The sequence below is a fragment of the Emys orbicularis genome, chromosome 9 (genome assembly GCF_028017835.1).
Source record: "Emys orbicularis isolate rEmyOrb1 chromosome 9, rEmyOrb1.hap1, whole genome shotgun sequence".
Taxonomy (NCBI): domain Eukaryota; kingdom Metazoa; phylum Chordata; order Testudines; family Emydidae; genus Emys; species Emys orbicularis.
In genome coordinates this window covers 243850-260408 of record NC_088691.1, presented here as the reverse complement: position 1 = coordinate 260408, position 16559 = coordinate 243850, and the positions used below count along the sequence as shown (strand labels likewise).

The 16559-nt window shown below is 44.0% G+C and overlaps 1 protein-coding gene across 3 annotated transcripts in view; it reads left to right on the top strand.

The window, feature by feature from the left end:
• The window catches only part of TAF1 (TATA-box binding protein associated factor 1), a 113808-nt gene that overhangs the window by 1595 nt on the left and 95654 nt on the right, over positions 1 to 16559 (top strand). For 2 of the 3 annotated variants that reach the window (XM_065410455.1, XM_065410456.1), the window contains exons 3-8: positions 3024 to 3140; positions 4488 to 4601; positions 5126 to 5367; positions 13160 to 13378; positions 13788 to 14039; positions 14297 to 14475. In XM_065410455.1, the coding sequence (XP_065266527.1) occupies positions 3024 to 3140; positions 4488 to 4601; positions 5126 to 5367; positions 13160 to 13378; positions 13788 to 14039; positions 14297 to 14475 (1123 nt within the window). The remainder of the gene's footprint in view (positions 1 to 3023; positions 3141 to 4487; positions 4602 to 5125; positions 5368 to 13159; positions 13379 to 13787; positions 14040 to 14296; positions 14476 to 16559) is intronic. The other variant, XM_065410457.1, reaches the window with a different exon arrangement.

Here is a 16559-nt window from a genome sequence, read left to right as displayed (position 1 = left end):
GGTATGACTTACGTCGCTCAGAGGTGTGACTAATCCACACCCCTGAGCGATGTAAGTTATACCGACCTAAGCACCAGTGTACACAGTGCTATGTCAGCGGGAGAGCATATGGTCTACACTGGCACTTTACAGCACTGCAACTTTCTCGCTCAGAGGTGTGAAAAAACACCCCCTGAGCGCTGCAAGTTTCAGCGCTGTAACGTGCCAGTACAGACAGTGTACCAGCGCTGGTAACTATGCCCCTCATGGAGTTGTTTTTTTCAGAGCTCTCTCCAAGCGCTATGCCGCAACTACACAAGCCACGTTAAAATGCTGCTGCGGCAGTGCTTTAACCTTGCCAGTGTAGATTAGCCCATAGCTACTGCCTCTTGCGGAGGCAGGCGTTATTAAGCCGATGGGAGAGCTCTCTCCCGTCAGCTTAGAGTAGTGGTTCTCAGCCCACAGCCGCATACGGCCCAATTAGCACAGAGCTGTGGCCCATCTCAGCTGTGTGCTAAAAGCTGCCTGTGTGCCCGGGGTCCTGGGTTCCCAGCTGCTCAGCACAGGGGTATCTGGACTGCCCCGGTAGGGTTGGGGTCCGGGCTGCCGGCCCGCCCCGGTAGGGTTGGGGTCCGGGCTGCCGGCCCGCCCCGGTAGGGTTGGGGTCCGGGCTGCCGGCCCGCCCCGGTAGGGTTGGGGTCCGGGCTGCCGGCCCGCCCCGGTAGGGTTGGGGTCCGGGCTGCCGGCCCACCCCGTGTGGCGGGGGTCCGGGCAGCCACTCGGCCCCGCAAGCTCTGCAGTCTGAGTCGGGTGGGCAGCTGGCCTCCCTGTGCAACGAGGGTTGGGGCTGCTGCTGCCCTGCCACGCAGCCCAGGTAACACATCGTGGGCCGCGTTGTAATCAGTTGAGAAGCAGTGGCTTAGAGCCTCTCCACCATAAGTGCTAGACCTAAGTGCTCTAGTGTAGATGTACCTGAGTGAGTTCCCCAGACCTGAAGAAGAGCTTTGTGTAAGCTTGAAAGCTTGTCTCTCTCATCAATAGAAGTTGGTCCAATAAAATATATTACCTCACCCACCTTGTCTCGCTAGTATCCTGGGACCAACGTGGCTAAACAACATTATGTACTGCAATTTACTGTAATACAAATAAATAAGTAAAGGACAGAAATAGCACTGGTCCTGAAAGTGCTTGAAATGTCTTTTTCTCACCGAGTGATGCTCAAAGCAGCAGTAACTTTAATAAGAAAAGAAATTAGTTCCAACATAAGGGCCAGAGTCTACCCTGCCAGTAATCTTTGTACAAACCTCATCTTATCATTAGACAATTTGCTGTAGTTCAAGGTTAATGTATTGCCCTAGCTTTGTAAACTTGGGTAAATCTCACTGCCCAATTGCTTTCCACTGCCCTTATACATGTTTATGTTGTCTATAGATTGTCTACTCATTGGGCCAGGGATCCCTACCTTTATACCTATCTGTAAAGTTCTGCGCTCACTGTTTGTGGGATTTATTTTTGTTTAATACAAAAAACTTTTATGTTAAAAGAATGATATGAAGGTTGCAAAGTCAAGTGTTTGAAAGTTGAAATGCCAGAATTAAGGATGCCTATTCAGTCTTACGTCTGTCTCTTGTACATGAGCATTGTGATGATTTTTAATTACATGATCAGATATTTGTTTTTCTTTTCTGTACATGTTCCACTTTTTCCCAGGATGGAACAAAGCTCAGTGAATGAGGCAGTTGTTCAGTATTGCTTTCTGTCATTCAATACGTAGCTCTGGGGCTTATTTATTGCACACTATCCAAATGCTGCACTGAATATAGAATTATGAAATTCACCATGGGCTTTTCTGTACTGCTTATCATTGTAGTATGTTAGTACCTCACAAATGGTAACAGACCCAATTTTGGTTGGAGATCATCCTTTCTCTTCCTAAAGTCATCTTCCTTATTCTTTATACCCCTTTCAACTTCAAGAGCAAGTTAAGATGGTGTCCTGCTGACACAGCATCATTCACTACACAGCCCTGATTCGTGCCCCGAGCACCCTCCATCCTGCATGCTAAATGAGTTAGGAATCTTGTGGAAAAAGTGATCATGTAATTAAAGACTATATCGTGCATACACAGAACATCAAGGTTTTGAGAGCAGCCTTAGTTCTGGCATTTCTTAACTTTCATGAGCTTGACTTTTGCAACCTCACTAACATTCTTTTAAGAGTTCTTAATTTAATTTTCTCTTTTTTGGAAAAAATGTGAAAACAAATTTATTTGCAACTGTAGCAACACTCCATCATGCATTATCAGCAGGGTGTGAATCATCACTCAGACTGCAGCATAGACTCCTTGATTGCAGTACTAATTATATTAGCTGCCAGCAGGAGTGTACATAACACAATGAAACAGTGAGTTATTTATAAATGTGTAGACCTATTTTACAGACAGCATAGCAAAGGACAAAGATATGCTAAGTTATTTTTGAGAGGCAGCGTGGCAGTCGTAGAGTTATATTCCCAACTTTTGTAACCCCTAAATGGGATATGGTGCTTTGCTTGATACAGTTGTGAAAGTACAGAATTATGAATGTTCATCAGTAGAAAAAATTCATTTAGGACTCATGGTCTGGTTCCCAGGTGGTGCACATAACTCTGGGTCAAAGGGACTGTTTCAACAGCTTATAACTCTGCCAAATTTGAACAGATTTTCATGAGGCTGGCAAATGGCACTTCCCTGACCCCAATGATCCATCTCCCAAATTTCAAAGTCTTGCTGCAAACCATGAAGGTGTTGGAGCTCTTGGGGGCAGGGGAAGGGAAGAAAGACCAGACCGTTTTAGAATAGAAAACGTTAGGTAACCTTAATACAGGGATTGCATTTGCTCCTCCAGTAAAATAGAGTATAGATGGGGGTGGAAAGAAGTTACAGCAGGAAGGAGGGGGTAGGCGGGTGGAGAAGTCAGGATAGACTAACATGGGATGAGGTAAGATGTGGTGAGTACATGTTGGGATATGATTTTGTTTTATGACAAGTCTTTCCTCCTTCTCAGGCTGGGTTAAGAGCACAGAGGATGCTGTTGATTACTCTGATATTAATGAGGTGGCTGAAGATGAGAGCCGCAGATACAGGCAGGCAATGGGCACCCTTCAGCCAATTCGAAGACAAGGTAATTGGGGGTGGTAGGAGTACACATAGACAAAATGATTAACAGTTAATGGTACAGTATGTCTCTGTGGGCGGATTGGCTTTTGCTGCTGCCTTTGAGAGTGATCTTTCTCTAATCATTGTTATCCTGCCATGTTCTTTGCCTGCTTCACAAACCTCATGTAAGCCAGTGGGGCAAATAAATGGCCTGGACATCAAATAATGTACACGAGGGTGGTGAAATTTCAGTCCCTTTCTTTAGGGCTGGGTTTATTTTTCCAAAGCAAAACAGCTCATAATTTCTATAGATAAACCAGATTGTTTTCCCTGACCCAGGGTCTCCTGCAATATCCTACCTCCTCCTCACAGGTGTTCCTGTAAACTGAGTTGTTGGTTGGCCTTTGATCTAAGGACAGGGTAGGCCACAGACTGTTACATGATTTCTGGTCTCAGACCTTTCTCCTGGGAGGAAGTCAGTCAGTCACAGGAGGGGGCTACGGCGCATTCCCTTGGAGGATTGTCCCAACCTATGACAGCCTTCCTCTGTTTCTCCCCATCTCCCTTCCCTAGCATTCTGTTTAATGGCCCCTGCTGCTGAGGAGGCATCTTCATCCAAGTTCTACCACAACTTTCACTTTCATAGGTTATAAGGAGGGGTGAGACTGGCCTTTATGCTTCTCCAATGGGGACTAGTATAGGAGGTCCCTGCCTGTAGGATACAGAATTCCAAACATCTGCAGTTTTTTCCCCTGTGTTATTGCTAGTGCAATTGATTAATCTACTGCCTGTCTCCTAAAGGAACTTTCCATCTCCTCTCCTGTCAGTCAGGAGCAGGAAATTAGGAATGTTGCAGTAAGCTAGGGTTTCTGCCCTGAATTTTCTTGTTTCTCTCGTCAGTTTTCCTGCTCCCCTACTCATCCCCATTTCAAGCCCTGATTTTGTAAGCGGTTGAGTGTAGGGAAACCACAGTTGGGGCAGCTATGGGTGATCTATTTGAGAAACTGGAAAGGTATTTGTAATAAGTTAATGCTGAGACAGGGTCCTTTCTGTGGTTTGGGGTGGAGGTGAGATACCCTAGTTGTGGTATTGGGGAAGGGGTGTCTGAGTATCCTTGAAAATGGATTTTTTTTTTTTTTTATAAAGATAAATAAGTTAATGGAGGATAGGCCCATCAACAACTCTTAAGCCAAAATGGTAAGGGATGCAATCTCAGGCACCGGATGTCCCTAAATGCCAAATGCCAGAAGCTGGGATTGGACAACAGGGAATGAATTACAGAGACAGGATACTGGGCTGAATGGACCATTGGTCTGATCCAGTATGGCCATTCTTACGTTCTGAAGGTGATTGTCTCCTTTTGACTGGTTAGATGAAGATGAGGATGATTATGATGCTGACTGTGAAGATATTGATTCCAAGCTGATGCCGCCGCCGCCTCCACCTCCAGTAAAGAGAGACGATGAAAAAGATGCAACTGCCCCTGGTGAGTAAGGACTCTCATCTTCTATCTGAAACTTTGTGGAAAGAATCTGGGAGTTTTGGGATGACAGGATGTGACACATCAAAGATTCAAGCATTTCTATCCAGTGGCTTTATACTCTAGCATGTTTGGGATCTTGTCAAAGATCCATCCTGCAGACTGGATCTGAAGATCGTTCGTGGCCAATTATGCAATGAAGTAGCGCTGCTTAGGGGTAACTGGCTCTTATAACATCTTTTACTCTGTATTTTATATAACACTTTCAACAGTAATGTTAAGATTCATAATCAGACCAACCTGTGAAGTTCAGCTGCTTCTCTGTTTTGCCTTCTCTCAGCGGGGACTGTGAGTTGCAGGGGTGATCTAGGGATGCACTGAAAGGCTAAACTGGAACAGGAATCAATAACTATAAAACATGGAGACTTAGATTAAGCATAATTTAAGATCAGGAAACAATGCTTGTGGAGTGTGGGGGTTGTACTGGGGACCAAGAAAGGAAAGTTCATAAGGTACTTGCTCTATTGTAGTATCTGAAGATGGAGATGGTATCATTCTGCCCTCCATCATTGCTCCGTCCTCTGCTACCTCTGAGAAGGCAGATTTCAGCAGCTCTTCTGATTCTGAGTCAGAGATGGGACCCCAAGATGCAAGGCAGGCAGAATCCAAGGAAGGGAAACTGACACTGCCTCTTGCAGGAATAATGCAGCGAGATGCCACCAAACAGCTGCCGAATGTTACCGAGCTGTTTCCGGAATTCCGGCCTGGCAAGGTATTGTATGTGTTGGGGACAATGTCCAAGGGGAAATGATGGAAACTCTGTGACTTGGGACACTCAAGACTGGAAAAAAAGCCATCCTAGTAAATGTGTGCTTGGTAGAGTGAGAGGGGCTAGGTGATTGTCATCTCCATCTCCGATTTCTCTGTGTACTAGCTGCTATCAGTGACTGCTTTCCATGGGAAGCTGGATAGTGCTTCTCCTGCTCTCAGGAGGAGTCTCTTAGAAAGAATTTTTCATGTAAATCAGGTTCTGACGTATATGTTTTACCCTTTATATTGAGCTTTGGTGCACAGATTTCAAAGCACTTTATGAATGGGGAGAGAGTACCCTTCTCTAGATTACAGGTGAATCACTGAAGTTAGTCACAGCCTCATCCACTTGTTTGTCAGCTTCTCTCACAAATGCCTCTGCTCCTTATTCCCTAACTCAGGGAACTTTCTCCCTGAACTGATTCATTTAAATACCTCCTCAAGACCTGTTGCGTCTGTGACTCCTATAAGAAATCAGCTGATAGTAATGGCTAGGATGAGATGAAGATGGGGGTAATTTTAAGTAGCAAACTGTTTGTAGGTCCACATCTTCTTAGGTTGTAAATTCCTAAAGGCAAGGGAGCATGTCTTTGTATGTGTTTGTCCAGCACCCAGCACAAGGATGTCTTGATCCTGAGTGGGGCTGCTGGATGTTTTTCCAGTGTAAATGTTTACTAATAATAGTGATAAAAAAACTAGATGAAACAATTAGGTAATCTCCCAGGAGTTGTTGTAGGGTTGATCCCTATTGTAAATTTGCTAATATCTTGTAAGTGCCTTGGAGCAGGGACTGTCTTTGTGTGTTTCTGTGGTGCTTAGCACAGTGGGGCCCTGACCTGAGTAGGTGCTAACACAATACAAATAATAACTGTTCAATCTAGTTTTAAATGTGGCAAGAGACTGGGATTCCACCACTGTTTTCCAGCCTCATACATGTCACTGTCGGGAAGATTTTCCTCAAATGAAATGCTAATTTTTTTCTTAATCTTGTCCCAATTACTCCTACTTATATCCCCTTTATTATAGGTGGAGCTGTTAATGACAACAGTTATTAAAGTTGCCTAACTCTTCCTTTTACTACCCCTGTTTCCAGTTTATAACTTTGCCAAACATCTACAGTTCATGTTGAAACTTTCTATTCTTGGTCTCTGCCACAAGTTGAATTTTTCTGGAGTTTTAAAAAAAATGATGTAGCTATTTTGGAGAACAAGATTGGCAGGTGTATTATTCCTTTAATGTTAACCAAGTTTTTCAACCATTCTTTGAAGAGCACTAGCACCTTAGGGGTTTGCTCCAGGAACTTGAAATTTGGCAGGGGGATAGACCTGGAGGTTAAACATTTTTTTTTCCTTGTGAAAATCCATCCAGATTAGTTATAAATCACAGAAAATGATTATTTGCACATGTACAGTAGAATTTGTTAGAGGCTTATTTCAAATCCTGTATGGTAGAGCCCTGCGCAGGACTATTTTTTTTTTTTTTAATACTGCTCCCGTCCTGTCTGCAAGTCCCACTCCCATCCACTCCCGCAATCTTTCCTGCATTTTTATCCCACTTCCACCTTAGATCTCGCAAGAGAGACAGATTCCACCAGGCTCCTAAAAAAACCAACCAACCAGGGCGGGTCCACAACATTTTGGCACCTGAGGCGGGGAGCTCAAATGATGTCTCCATGCCCCCTCGCTTGGGCCAAAACTTTGAAAGGTCTCAATTCTGCCTTCTTCCTGTTCTACTCCTCTCATGGTACAGCTCTGCTACCTATCCCAATAAAGGAGAACTAACAACTTAAAATGCCTTGTTCAAAAATGTTATGTAACACTTAACTTTCAAATGCCTGAACAGCAAATGTAACTTTTCTTGTCTGCATAGTAAACACTGGCATTTTTATCTGTTTGAATAATCAAAGTGGTGCTTTCCGTGCCTTCTTGGTTGCAAAGATTTGAACTGCTTCCTGAAGGTCCACAGTCTGGGCCAGCTCATGCTCTATTGAGATGGTTGCATGGCCGACCAGCCTCTCCTTTGTCATTGTGGAGCGTAGATATGTTTTTATTAACTTCAGCTTGGAGAAGCTGCGTTCTCCACTGGCAACTGTTACAGGAAGTGTTAGAAGTATGCACAGAGCAACAAAAGCATTTGGAAAGAGGGTGGTCAGCTTATTTGTGCACATATATTCCAGAACAGCCTTTGGAGTTGATCCTGCTGAAATGTATCTTGAAAGGGCTTTCAGTTCATCACCTAAATCACTCTCATCAATATCGCGCATGTCATCATGTGTCAACACTGTCTCTAATGCCCTGCATTGCTGGTGTAGGTCTTCCTCAGGTATAGTGAGGAGTTTTGGAATATCATACAACATCCCAAAAATACTGCTGTGTTCCTTGAGCTGCATGAAACATTCTTCAACTGACTGTATTGCACAATCTAGCACCTGGTTAAATAATTCAACTTTGAATTGTTGTTTGGGGTCTCTTATGGGATTATCCCGTGCCTCGTAATCAAAATGTCATCTTCGGTGACTCTTGTATTCTTGAATGGGTGGGAAAATAGCTTCAGGGTGAAGTTCCTCTGCAGAATGTTTTGAAATCCCTCATCTGACCGGTAAGACTGTAGGTATGACTTTGCTTTGTCCAGTTGTTCCATTGCTCCAGATATATCAAGGTCAACACCTTGGAGTCTCTTGCTTACAACATTTATTTCAAACAGTATGTCATGCCACAACACTAAGCCACACAGAAATTTGAAGTTATGTATGTTTCTGGTGATTCCATTTCCCTCTGCCACTGTTCTCCCACGAACAGTTCCTGTCATAGCATTATCCTCCATAATGGCAACTATGGCATCATCTATCTTCCCAATTTGGTATTTGATAGGCTTTATCGCCTCCACTTGACTTTCCTATCGTGTGGCACTCAGTGGTTTCAGTGTCAGAGAGGATGTTCCCAGATGTTGCTTTGAAATTTGCCATCGATGAGTTGATGCAGAGAAAAATACATAGATGCTTTGAATTATGTTAAAAAATTCAGCAGCCTCGCTAGAAGCTGATGCTGCATCACTGACCACCAAGTTCAATCAATGAGAACTGCGTGGGACAAAAAAAATCTCGAGGGTTTAACTCTCGGATCCGTGTCTGCACTCCTCTGTTCTTTCCTCTCATGTTGGCACCATTATCGTAGCCCTGACCTCTCATGTCAGCTATCGCAATTCCTGTATCTTCCAGCTTTTTAAGAAGCACATTTGTCATACCAGCTCCTGTAGTATCATCAATGTCAATAAATTCTAGAAAATGCTCTCTGACAGTCACCATTGCAGGGACATTTTCACTAGGTTCTGTTGTCGTTACAAAACACATCATCAAAGTCATTTGTTCCGTATGGCTGATGTCAGGTGTGCAGTCCAGAATAACAGAGTAATATCTTGTTTCAGAGTAGCAGCCGTGTTAGTCTGTATCCGCAAAAAGAACAGGAGTACTTGTGGCACCTTAGAGACTAACAAATTTATTATTAATAAATTTATTTATAAATTTGTTAGTCTCTAGAGTAATATCTTGCTGACTTCAGATCTTCCACAATCTTCTGTTTGACTTTTGTTGCCAGTAACTGTATGATCTCATTTTGAATTGTTTTTCCAAGGTAGTGGTGTATGTACATTTCTTGGGTGGTGACTCTTCTTAGATGCTCCTGGAGTACAGCATCGAACTCAGCCATCAGCTCCACAATTTTAAGGAAGTTTCCATTGTTTGGCACATACAGCTGATCTGAAGTGCCACGCAGTGCTAGGTTTTTTTGGGTAGCAAGCATTCTCACAATGGCAATGAGCCTTTTCAGAACATTTTGCCAGTAAAGAGACTCTGATGCAATCTTCTCTTGATGCTGATCATCTATGGTGGCCTTTAACCTTAGTCTAATCTCAAGTTCTTTCCACCTATGGAATGCTCTCTGGTGATTTGCTGCCTTCTCATGGCATGCCAGATTTCTAGCCAGATTTTTCCAGTCCTTTGTTCCTGTAGAACCCAATGTGGCTGGAACATTAGACTGGAAGAGTTTGCAACAAAAACAGTATGCAGCATTCTGGGTTTTTGAGTACATAAGCCATGGCCTCTCCACTTTGTCACCATTGGGGATTTCATGCCAATAATGTGTTGGATGGAAACTTCTATTTTCATTGTCTTTGGGGAACATGAAGTTTTTTTCACTTGCTGTGGCCCATGCAGTACAAGGAAGTCCCTCGGGCTCCTGCTCAAGTGGGTCCACAGTCCTGGATCATCTAGATTTAAGGAACTAAACTCAGCAGCAGCTGTTTCTTGTGCCTCCACCACACTCTTCTCTGATCTACACTTTTCTTCAGGAATGTGCATGGTTACATCCATTTCATATGGAGATATGGATACTGCAGTAGCTGCCAGGTCACCTTCACTCTGACTAACTGGAAGATCAGGCATCTCCTCACCACTCATATCCTCACTGGGGCCAGAAGGCTCACCGTGAACATTTGTGTCTATGTATCTCAGGAGAGCTCCTTCCTGCTTAGATAGAAAAGCTTCCTTTGCTTTCTTTCTTTTTCTGAATGCTGCCCCAGAGGGGCGTTTTCTTCTTTCACTCATGACTGCTGTTCTGTGCCAGCTATAGTGGCTCTCAACACTCAATTGAAGGGGACAAATAAGCAGGCTGGTAGCAGGGCCTGAGTGAGGGAAGATATCAGCGTCTTAAGGGCCTAACTGGCTCCTACTACTTCAGTTGACTGCCTATTCTCCTCAAGTGGGTTCAGGGAAGCAGCAGGAGACAGGAAGGTCCCTGAGAAGCTGGTGTGAATCAGTCCAGGCTCCTGGGGGTGCTAGAGAGGTACATAAGAGGCTCCTCCTCCTTTCTCTCCCTGCAGCTCCTGCTGCTTTCTGTTATTCCATCTCACCTTTTCTCCTGCCTGCCTGTTATGTCTCTTGTGCCCTCCTTCCTCCAGCACAGCACTCCACCATCTCTGTGCATCTAGAGCAGAGAGAATACATGGGCACCAGCAGCAGACAATTTTCTACACTCTGGGTCCTAGTGGCGCCCCTCCCCCACAGTCTGGCACCTGAGGCGGCCGCCTCAGTTCGCCTCATGGTAAGGCCAGCCCTGCAACCAACCCACAGTTGGTTACTATATATATATATATATATATATATATATATATATATATATATATATATATATATATAGGAATTCAGACACAATTTTTATTACTAAAAGAATAGAACAAATCTTGTTTAAACTATGTAAAAATACTTTCTGTTAGACATGAAATCTCTTTCTATCCCTCGCTTAAATTTAAGTTTTACAATTTTTAAAGTGTTTTCCAACTAATTACCACAGTCTGTCTGTCTTCTTCCCCTCTGCCCCCAACCCCGCCCCCAACAAAGTACGTTTTACTTGCTCCTGCTATTATGGCAGCATGTCCTGTAGGTCCTGTGGGTTCCCAGTCACGCTGCAGGGCTCTGCTGAATGGCTCCATCAAAATACCATTTGTGGCCTGGGAAAGGTGCACTGGCCTGGAAGCCAAAAGACTATGAACCTCAACTCTTCTGTTGACTAGTCTATTTAGACTGTAAGCTCTTCAGGGCAGAGATTGTCTACTATTATGTTTGTACAGGACCTAGCGTAATGAATCCCTGTTCTTGGTTGGGCCCTAGGCACTACCATAATAAACATGATTAATAATAATGGTGGTGATAATTCTGTGCATTTCGCAAGCCATATTACTGAGCAAGGCCTTGCATCCTTACCCTGGGAGGCAAGCAAGCACTCATATTTTACTGAAGGAGTAACTGAAATGTCTGTCAGGGCTAGAAATAGAACTCATGTCTCAGATATGGCAGGCTCAGGTCATAACCAGTTAACCACCTTGCCTCTCAGAGAGAACCTGCTAAATGTATGTGTTTAGGTATGTTGTCTGTTGCTATTCCTCCATATGTAACCCATTGTTCAAGGGTTGTGTGCCTCTAGTCTTGTCTGGCTTACAGAAGATAGCAGCTTACTGCTGCTGTCAGCTAATCATGGAATTGTAGGACTGGAATGGACCTTGAGAGGCCATCTAGTTCAATCCCCTGCACTCATGGCAGGACTAAGTATTGTCTAGACCATTCCTGACAGGTGTTTGTCTAACCTGCTCTTAAAAATCTATAATGATGGAGATTCCACAACCTCCCTGAGCAATTTATTCCAGTGCTTAACCACACTGACAGGAAGTTTTTCCTAATGTCCAACTTAAACCACCCTTGCTGCAATTTAAACCGATTGATTCTTGTCCTATCCTCAGAGGTTAAGAAAAACAATTTTTCTTCCTCCTTCTTGTAACCACCTTTTACATGAGTCTTCATCATCCTAATCCTTGAGGTGTCCTGGCCAGAGAGAGAGGGACCAAGATGACATCACCACCCCTACCAGCTCCAGCTGAATCCCAGATACCATCGGTGATGAGAGTTATTACCATCTTAGATCCGAGCTGAGAGACTGTCAGACAAGGGGGCTTTTCCTTCTAAGACTGGACTTTAACGACAACAACAGCACCTCCAGCCCATCTCAACTAATTTCTTCTCCTTTCCCCAAAAGGGCAGCGTTAGATCCCATCTAAGAGACAGTCAAACAAGAAGGCATTCTTTCCTTCTAAAAGCTGTTGACAGCTAAAGGGCAAGGGATCAAAGGATGTTGTTAAAACGAAAGCCTTGCTTAAAATTTTAACTGTTTGTCCTTTTCTGTATCTTTAATAAAAGGTTAAAAAAAGTGTTATGGTATGTTTGCCATGGTGCTAAGCAGGCTGAGGTGTCTCTATATCAGGCCCTGGACCCTGTTTAATGTTGGACAGTGACTGGGTTATGTTAACACCTTTATCCCATTTATTCCATCTAAATTAATTCAAATGACCACACACTGAATGATAAGATAAAAAATAATTGAACAGCTGCTCCATTCCCTGGGACCATTCATCCTATGCACTGAATGAGGCAGGATTCCTGTGTATGTGATTATACGCCTTGTATCATAATGCATATGCACCAGAGAGCAGAGTTAAGGTTGAATGTACAACATTAATTCTATCATTCTTGAACTTTTGAGTGTTCAGCTTTGAAACTTTAACATTCTTGTAATATTATTTGTGTGTAATATTATACATCAGCATTCTCCTTGGTTTTTACGCACTTCAGATATTTCTATACTATTGTGTCTCTGTCCCCATAATAGTTGTCATTTAGAAAGGATTTACATGTTTAACTCTTTTTTTCCCTTCCTTATAAAAAGTTCCCTCCATCCTGCTAACAGTTTTATTGGCTTTTCTTGGCATGCTCTCTAACTTTTCAATATGTCTGTGGTAATGGAATATGCTGAATGAAAAGACATTTTGTCCAGATTCTGTTGTGCCCCACCTGGATAAATGGGGACTGTTCCGCCTCTGCTCAGGGTTTAACTTTCAGGTGAATTTCAGAATAAAATAGCCTTGAGGATTAAATAAAGGTTCTACCAAACAGTGGGAAAGTGTCTCTGATTCATTTCAAATCTGAGAATAATGAGACCACCAGCTGCACCAGGAATTGGGGGGCACTGTGGAAGTTAGGTGGTTACACTTCTCCAGTTATTTCTTGCCCTTGGCCTTGCCTTGGTGGAAAAGTCTCTTGGGCTTGGAGTGCTTCCTCATCCTTGCTGCTCATGTGTATGAAATGCTTGTGCCTATATCATCAGGGACCTGTCGTTTGTCCTTGTGACCGTCTTTCTTACTTCTTGTCGTAGGTGCTGCGTTTTCTCCGTCTCTTTGGCCCTGGGAAGAATGTTCCTTCTGTTTGGCGTAGTGCCCGGAGGAAACGCAAAAAGAAACATCGTGAGCTAATGCAAGAAGTGCAGATCCAGGAGGGTGAAGCTGCAACCGAGGCAGGAATGGAAGAGAAGTCTCCCTGGGAATATGAATTTGCTCCTCCTCCTCCTCCTGAGCAGTGCCTCTCAGATGATGAGGTGGGACATCTGAGATTTAGGAGGGCCTCTAGCTAGTAACAGGTAGTCACCCTGCCAAGACAATACTGGTGAGGGGAGGTTAGGCTGCCATTCCCACTGTGCAGAGTCTGCTCCTTGGATATTAAGCAGGGGCTCCAGAGACCATTCCCTAGTGGGTTAAGAGCCCTTGTATGGTAAGGAATTAGGGGACTCTTTCACCGTTTTATTGTAGCAGTGGAGAGTCCTCGTATCGCTGGACTGCCAGTTCCAGCATTTGCTAATGCAGCTATTAAGTTTGAATATGCATCTCTGCGATTTCTGGGAAATGCTCCTCTCCACTGAGAATGAGACAGAATTTGAAAGCAAAAGCTCCTGTTTGCCAGCTCTGAAAGCGGTGACTGACAGGTTCCTTTTTCCTGCTGTGCTGCAGATCACTATGATGGCACCTGTGGAGTCCAAGTTTTCCCAGTCTACTGGAGACATAGACAAAGTGACAGATACCAAGCCCAAGGTGTCTGAATGGCGTTATGGGCCAGCCCAGCTCTGGTATGATATGCTGGGGATCCCTGAGGATGGCAGTGGATTTGACTATGGTTTCAAACTAAAAGAGCATGCGAGAGAACAGGAGACTTCAGGTCATTCTGTGGAGAAGGTGAGAGGAAGCATGTGTAAGGGGGAGGGGGCTGTGAGGGTGTGGTTGTGTGGTGGTGATGGAGCACAATAGAGAAGGTAATGGAACAGGGCTGGGGTGGTGAATAAGGCTGGGAACCAGCCAGTGGAAGAGATGTGAGTGGGAAGGGGAAAGGGGGAAGATTCACAATGGAGACGGTAGGGAATCTCTACTCTTTCTTCTATAGTTTAAGCAGCAAAATCAAAGTTAATGAGGGTCTAATGCCATCGTTCTTCCCTCTGCAGAACTTGGGAGTGATGGCTGAGAAGGATGACTTGCTGGCTGATGAGCACTTCCTCATGGTGACACAGCTACAATGGGAGGATGATGTGATCTGGAATGGGGAGGATGTCAAACACAAAGGGACTAAAACACAGCGTGCGAGCCTGGCAGGCTGGCTGCCCTCCAGTATGACCAGAAACGCCACTGCGTACAATGCCCAGCAAGGTGCGCGGCAGCTGCCTTTATACTTTCTCATGCCCACACCCTGAGGGAGTGGGTGGAATGAGGGGATCTCTGAGTTAGCCTAATTGAGAATGTTATGTGTACAAACTAATTCCCCATTCTCTCCTCTTCAGCATGTGGGGTTGTGTTCTTTCTCCATCAGGAGGTGGCTTTCGCTAAACCAAGTTGAGGGCAAAGCCTTTTGTCCTCCTCCTGCCCAAACAGGCTTGGCCCCTTCTGTTAGACACGAGAACATCGAAAGCCAAGTGCATGTCCAGCGAAATGTCCTGCTGTCCTTCCCCTTTCTAACTGAAATGAGGGGCTGGACATACCTAATTCAGTACCAAAGGCTGCTATACTGGAGATCCCCTAGTGACTGTTCAGATTTCCATTTATGGCAGCACTAAAATTCCTTTGCTTTGCAAGTTAATGCTTGGATGCTTGCTCTTCAGGGGCCAGGGGAATTTTGTGTATTTTATCAGAGGCGACATTTAAAAAGGAACCTTTCTCACATTGTTCCTGAGACTATAATATTTTGGGGCTCCTCTAGCTAAAGGAACACAGTTTTTACAAACACCAAACTTTTATCTCAAGCTCAGACATAGGCTGGTTTTTAAAATTGAACTGTAAATCCAGAATTATTCTTTGTTCATTATAACTTACTCTGTCTCTCCAAGGAAAAGCTGATGGAACTGTCAGGTTATACCAATTACTCTCATTTTTGGATGCTGCTACCTTGTCTCCCTGAGTCCCCAGCTCTTGTCATCAGACACCCTGAGGAGCCAGGGAAGCAGATTAGATAGCAAGGGGTAGTGAGGATGGGGGAGGGGCTCTGATAGGGCAAGGAAAATTGAGCTGAGCTGTCAGAGAATAGGGAAAAACTATGGCTATGCAGGGGTAGTGCCTGGGGTCAGGAGCAGCTTTATGTTACAGAAGGTGGAGAAAGCGATTAGGAGAGAGGCTGTTCTAGATCTAAATCGATGGCAGAGCGCTCTCTGGTTGACTCCAATACTCATCTTACTCCTCTCGTTCCCAGTGAAGTCGACGGGAGAGCATCTCTCATTGACACAGCGCGGTGTAGACACTGCAGTAAGTTGACCTAAGCTACGTTGACTCCAGTTACATTATTCACATAGCTGGAGTAGCATAACTTAGGTCAATTTACTGCGGTAGTGTAGACATAGCCTTAGAATACTTAAAGAACTGGCTGAGGAGATCTCTGAGCCATTAGCGATTATCTTTGAGAAGTCATGGAGGATGTGAGAGATCCCAGAGGACTGGAAAAGGGCTAATATACTACCTATCTATAGAAAGAGGAATAAGGACAACCTGGGGAATTATAGAACAGTCAGCTTAACTTTGGTACCCAGAAAGATAATAGAGCAAATCAATTTATAAGCACCTGCAAGATAATAAGGTGATAAGTAATAGTCGCCATGGATTTGTCAAGAACAAATCACATCAAACCAACCTAACAACCTTATTTGACAGTGTAAGGAGTCATGTGGATAGGGGGCAGCAGTAGATGTGATATATCTTGACTTTAGTAAGCTTTTTGATACTCTCTCACATGACCTTCTCATAAGCAAACTAGAGAAATATAGCCTAGACAAACCTACTATAAGGTGAGTGCATAACCGGTTGGAAAACTACTCAGAGAGTAGTTATTAGTGGTTCACAGTCAAACTGGAAGGGCATATCGAGTGGGGTCCTGCAGGGATCAGTCCTGGGTCCAGTTCTATTCAGTATCTTCATAAATGATATAGATAATGGCACAGAGAGCCCACTTATAAAATTTTTGGGCAATGCCAAGCTGGGAGGGGCTGCAAACACTTTGGAGGACAGGATTAGCATTCAAAATGAACTTGACAAACTGAAGAAATGGTCTGAAATAAATAGGATGAAATTCAATAAGGACAAATGCAAAGTACTGCACTTAAGAAGGAACAATCAATTGCACAAATACAAAATGGAAAATGACTAGGAAGGAGTTCTGCAGAAAAGGCTCTGGGGGTTTTAGTGGATCACAAACTAAATGTGAGTCAACAGTGTAACACCATTCCAAAAGAGTGAACATCATTCTGATCT